This window comes from Chrysochloris asiatica, unplaced genomic scaffold (assembly GCF_000296735.1).
Source record: "Chrysochloris asiatica unplaced genomic scaffold, ChrAsi1.0 scaffold00101, whole genome shotgun sequence".
Lineage (NCBI taxonomy): Eukaryota > Metazoa > Chordata > Mammalia > Afrosoricida > Chrysochloridae > Chrysochloris > Chrysochloris asiatica.
In genome coordinates this window covers 9436120-9442301 of record NW_006408619.1, presented here as the reverse complement: position 1 = coordinate 9442301, position 6182 = coordinate 9436120, and the positions used below count along the sequence as shown (strand labels likewise).

Genomic DNA, 6182 nt, shown 5'->3' with positions numbered 1-6182 from the left:
ACATTGGACCTGGACCCGGGAAGATTACAGTCTGGTGTGAAAACTACAATACAACACTAATTCAAGATGGAAGCAGGAAGTGTGTTTACTCTTGGGTCAGAGCCTCTGCTGAGGTATGAAGAGAGGGGAAGGTGTGAGGGAAATCTGGGCAGGCTTTCTGGAGGAAGTGCCATTGGGTAAAGTCACTGGAGCTGGGAAGAAGCATATTCTTGGAGGCAGATACTTCAGCAAGAGTCAGTCAAAGACCAGAAATGAGAAAATTAGGGGACTACACAGAAGAGAAAGCAGAAGGCACAGAGGGAGCAAGGGAAAACCCCTTCTTCCCCTTTCTGCTGAGGGGGGGCGGTCATTTGCTACTTCTAATTTACTGTTAATTTAGAAACTAAATATCAGGATGTTGGAACTGTGTGTAAATCAACAGTATATCAACAACCTCAGAGAAAGCACCTGAGAGTGAAAGACAGAAATGGGGTACTTGGTTTGGGCCACTCAGCTTGGCTGTCCTGGTTGGATAAGATACAAGTTAACATCTCTCCCTAGTAAGAATGCAGGAACCGCCAAGGCAAAGGGTCCTGCAGGAAGAAATTGGGACCTCTTGGCGCTGTAGGATAAGCACTGGACTATTAACCACTAGGGCAGCGGTTCAAACCCACCAGCTAAGATGAGGCTGTCTGTTCCTTTAAAGATTTACAGTCTCCAAAACCCCACATGGGGTTACTGTGAGTGGAAATCAACCAGATGACAGTAGATTTGGTTTTGGTTTAAGACCCCTGAACTGCCACGAAATCACACCCCCACCCCATTCCAGTCACCACCATTTGACCAGGACCTTAATTTAGGGGCTGTAGGAAAATGACCACAGCGGACTCCCTTAAAAGCTGAGTCACACACACAGAGCTCCAGGGCTTCAGCAGGGGCCTTAAGGCCTGGGGAGCTAGGTTCTAACTGGAGACTCCCCTAGTCCGAGTCTGAGGGGAGGCCAGGAAGAGCCAGAAGACTCTGTGCAGAAGTGGAGACTAGAGGCCAGCCGACAAGAAGGGCCAGCCGCCCTTGGGAAAGGCCGGCACCCTTGCCCACGCACTGTGCGTCCTCCCCTCCCCAATCTGGTACCCTCACAGCCCTGGAATGGCAGCGCGCCCCCCGGAGGCTCCGCGTGGTGGCCCAGCCTCCCAGTCCTTGTGCACAACGCCCTGAGCCCAGTCCCTACAGGTCTCCTAGATCCAGGCGGGTTGGGGGTGAGACGGTAGGGGTGGGCAGATGGGTGCGGGACAAACCCCCGCCAAGGGCTCTTACCTGAGCGCCGACGACCGTCCGACCAAGCGCGCTTGCCGCTGGGACTGTGGGGCCGGGGAGGCTCCCATGGACTCAGAGCGCGCCTCCCCCCAACCCAAGCCCCCAGGCCCTTTGGTGGCCCCGTGTGGGGGCGCAGGGACCAAGGGACAGGCGCCGCGCGGGCGGGAGGAGGAGGCTCGGCGGGGCTCGGCGGGACTGGGCGGGGCGGGGGCGTTTGCCCAGCCCCCGCCGGGGAGGGGACGTGGGAGCGATTATCGCCGAGAACAAAGGCGGCGGGGAAGGCGCGGCGCCCCCGCTCCCTGGGCCTGGCCCTGAACTTGAACTTGTACTTGACACTTTGTCCGGAAGGTGGCGAGGGAGCCCGTCTGAGCTGGGACGGGCTCGCATGTCCACCTTCTGGCCCCGGGAAGAGGCGCGCGGGCCCTCGGCACCCGGAGTGAGGCGGGCATCTCCACGTGTCCCCTGGACGCCCGGGAGCCTCAAACTGCCTTGGGCTCGAGGGTCCTGGGGTCCCTGTGTCCCCTCGGAGGGTAGAGGTGCGGACGAGGTCGCTGGATGTCCAGCCCCAGGTGTAGGCCAGAGCCCTGCGCCCCTCCCCCAGCCCACCCTCACCCCCACCCTCACCCCAGCCCGGGCCGACCCGCCGCCGTCGCTGCGCAGGGCTGGCCGGATTCTCTGCACGTCGCGTCAGGCGGCCGCTATTCAACCGCTAATTGAACGTTAATGGCAGGTGCGGATGAGGTCACTGGAGCTGGCTTTTCTCACACATTTTTCATGCAAATCCTCGAAACTCTAAACAAATTTGAATAAAAAGCTCTTTGTGCCGCGTGCCCCCCACTCATCTACCTCCCGCCCGGGGTCCTGGCTCCTCCCGGGGCCCTGAGACCCTAGCCTGCTGCCCTGAGACTCGCGGCTGGCGGGGGGAACCTTGCACCGCGGGCAGCGCCACCTGCCGGCCAGTGGCACCCACCCGACCCCACCATCCGTGGTCAAACCCGGTCTCGGGGCCTTGAGAGCAGAGCCGATTCTCTGGTACCGGGCGGGGCCAGTGGGGGCGCAAGTCCCTTAGGGAGGCAGTGCGTGCAGTGGTTAAACGCCGGATAATCTGGATTGAGCAGGCCTGGAAGCCACCGCCCCCACCTACGTCACCTTGGGTGGTATACTCTGACTTTCTCCGTTGGTTCAATAGGAATAAAGATACTGTCTGGCTACCTATAGGTGCTTCTGAGGATTAAATGATTTAGGGCATGAAAAACACCTAGACTAGGGCCTGACACAAGAGTTGATTTCTATCTGAGGCTAAAGGGACCACGTGAGAACAGATAAATGCATAGGCATGGTTGTTGTTGTTAAGTGCCATCGAGTCGGTTCCGACCCATAGCGACCCTGTACAGGGTTTCCGAGGGTGTAAATCTTTACGGGAGTAGAAAGCCTCATCTTTCTCCCGCGGAACGGCTGGTAGTTTCGAACCGCTGACCTTAAGGTTCGCAGCCCGATTCGTAACCACTACACTACCAGAGCTCCTTATAGACATGGTAGGATGGGGGAAATCGCTAGTGGCCTTCAGGACACTTACAACCAACCCCTTGAATCCTGTTCAGGACTTCCAAGTTCAGACCCCTGGGATATCAGGGTGACCAGATTTCGGGTCACAGCACTGAAATTGAGATCTGGAGCCCAACTCCACTGTTTCGTGTAGCATTAGACTTTTCTGAGTGTCTCTGAGCCTCAGCTTCCTAGTCTGTAAAATGGGATGAAGTTTTATGGGGTCATTGTGAAAATTAAATGAGAAGACATTAATGGAGATTTGGGAGGAGCTTGGGGATTTGCTTGTCAATTCAAAACCTTCTGGGTATGATCACTGCCTTCAAGATTAAAGGTAGACTTTGAGCTGGCCAGTGCCCTTTGTCCCCTTACCCCAGCTCAAGGAGACAGGCCTTCAAGGCGTTGGGAGCTCCATCCTTCTCAGCCATAGCATGCTGTATTTTTGCTAATGGCTGAACCTCATTCATATGCTTTACCCATGTCCAAGGACAGAAAACTGCCAAGAAACTTTATTTATAGTAACTTTCTAAGTTGAAGGCTGGAGTGAAAAAGACAAGGCGTTCACAGGACAGGAAGAGGTCCCTCTCCCAGAACCCGCCCTAGTCCTACCTCAGGACTTTGTCTGATCCAGCCTTTGGAGAGTGTAAGCTACCTGAGTGTTATCTCTCTGCTCCCATTTCTGCCTCCGCCTGTCCCAACCTTCTCAAGCCAGTCCCTGGGAAATATTGGGGCAGATCCAGGAGACTTCCCTCTTTCTGCCAGGCCTTCTTTCATGTCAGGGACCACCCAAAAGAGGCCTGGTCTGTAGCAGTGGAAATGGCCAGTAGGTGGGGAGGAAGGTGGCACCCAATATTACCATCCAGACCCCACCTATGCTTGCCTCTTACCAGGTGGAGACCCAAAGCCTTCTCCAAGATGCAGCCTCTCCTCCAGTGTCCATCAGCTGGGCTGCATCCAGGTTACCACCTCCAAGAATCCCAGCTAGGACTCAGAACTGCATTTCCTGGGGACAATCCCCAAGGAAATGCAGCACCAGCAAGACAAAGTCCCTAACATCACTTTTCCCACCTCCCAGCCACCTCAGTGGCTAGTCCACTGGTAGGAACACCAGGAGACAGAGGACATTAGGTGAAATTGGGAGAGGGCCCCAGGCAAGGGACTATTTGAGAAGACCTTGCAGGAAGAGTTAACTTCTCTGTGTGGGGGTACTGTTGAGAGAGGGCTTTCAGTCTAGGGGGGATCTCCTTTAAGTGGAGTTAGGAGTACAGACTTTTGTCTAAGTGACTTGGGATATGTATCATAATAACTTTTCTATTTTCTAAATCTCTGTGTCCTCAACTACAAAATGGATGTACCAGTAGTGCCTACTGCCCAAAAAGTTAGGAAGGAGTTTCTAAGCTCAAGCACACAACTTGGGCTCCATTAGTCCTTGGCACACAGCCACTCTTAATGCATTTTTCCTCATTTCTCTACTAGACCCACTGCTAGTTTGTGGGTGAATGTAGTCTTACTGGGACCCGTGAGAGCAGAGGCAGCTTAAGAGAGAGAGCTCTTCTGGTGGCCGCAGCCTGGCCCAAGCTTGCATCCGGGATTGCCAGAGCCCAGTCCTCTCACACTGCAGACCCCCAGTCTACTCCTCAGAGACACTTTCCAGGCCACACTCTTTCCTAGGGTGAGGCAGGTAGGGGCTCGAGAGTTGGCACTTGACAAGGCCCCCAGTGAGGTATTGCCTTTCTCTAGACACAGGCTGCTTATGCAAATAGGGCCATTCTGTCTGGTCTACTCCCCCAACCAGGCCCAAAGGCAGTGGGCCCACAGCATGAAGACACCTCTACTGGTCTATTGGACTGACCATGGTGAAATAGTGGTACCTTCCTCCCCAACACCACCACCCTGCAAGCCCAAGGGAGGGGCTATTTGAGGAGACCTCGCAGGGAGACACGGGCAATCAACCTTTCTTCTATATGGGTGGAATTGAAATGACACCCACCTAAGCAAGATCTAGAGATATGCAGCTTGGCACTGGCAAAGTGTTGCTGAGTCAGTTTCGACTCAGAGACCTGTATGGGGTTTCCGAAGAGTGGCTGAGGTTAACAGTCCAGTGCTTATCCTCTAGCACCACATCAGGACTAGTCGGCTTTGAATAAGCAGTAGCAGCTAAGATGATGATATACCATTATTGTGTCCTCAAATGGCCACAATTAGAGAGCATCAAAGTTTCTCAGATGCTTTTCCCTGTAATATCCTCCTTCTCCTCTTGGGGCTCCTGCCCAAGTTGATCAGTAAAAAGTTAAACCTGTTAAATGGCCTCTTTAAAATTTAAAATAGAAGGTATTTTATAAGCACAGTTAAAAACAAAACAGAAGAGTGTCTCTCTTCATTCCTACTCCCCAAAGGTGGTTTTCAAGTCTTATTTCCAGGAACTCTCCTTATGTAAGCATATTATGCCTTCTAAACAGTCCTGGTGTGACACTGAAGGGTAAGCACTCAGCTGCTGCTTGGAAACCCTGTCCAGGGTTGGCTGTGGGTCAGAACCAACTCAACAGTACTTAACAACAACGCCTTTCAAATACACAAATAAGATCATACACTACTGCCTGCTTTGCAATTTATTCTAAGCATCTCTCAATATATTTGGCGTCTCCCCTATCATCAGGTACACAGAACCACCACGTGACTTTTTACAGTTGTGTAGTATTCCACTGTATGACTAGGGCGCAGGTCCATTCCCAGTGAAAAAGAAATCCTCCAACGAACATTCTTGCACATACTTTTGGGAATCTTTATAAATATAACCACAAAGTAAATGCCTAGTAGCACAATGTTTGTAACAACATATATGTGCTTTTTACATGTCTCTATTGCCACACTTCAGGAAATGTTGTACAATGTACACTCGCCAACCAACAGTGTTGGAGAGCATTTTTAGACAGACACCCCATGCTACAGACAGAAAGGCACAAAGACGGCAAGCCAGTTAAGACCCAGGTTACAAAGGTGTTGCCCTGCTGCGGCTGGTTGAGGACGGCACTGGACTGGCCTGTTGCCAACACAGTGCCCAGTAGTTTCCTTCCGTCTGGGCTTGTGCAGGCTGGTAGCTTGAGTGCCCAGAGTCAGAGGTGAGCGGGGCCACAGGAGTGCTGGGAGCGACGAGCAGGGCAGCATGACCAGGACCCTGGCTGAATGGTTCTCTGCGGCCATTGTTTCTGCCGTTCTTGGTCTCCTTGCGGGTAGTTTATTCAGGGGCCTTTGGAGAGGGGTTTGGGCAGGAGGAGGAGGGTTGCAGGCCTCACCAAAGACATCCAGGAATGTGTCACAGGAGGGAGAGAAAAGGGGCGGGCGGG

The 6182-nt window shown here is 53.2% G+C and overlaps 1 protein-coding gene across 1 annotated transcript in view; it reads right to left on the bottom strand.

Annotated features, from left to right (window-relative positions):
• Positions 1 to 957: 957 nt before the first annotated feature.
• Positions 958 to 6182, bottom strand: part of LOC102824481 (collagen alpha-1(III) chain-like) — a 30812-nt gene continuing 25587 nt past the window's right edge. The window contains exons 10-11 of the mRNA XM_006867170.1: positions 1294 to 2002; positions 958 to 968 (exon numbers count right to left, since the gene is read on the bottom strand). Of these exons, the coding sequence (XP_006867232.1) occupies positions 958 to 968; positions 1294 to 2002 (720 nt within the window). The remainder of the gene's footprint in view (positions 969 to 1293; positions 2003 to 6182) is intronic.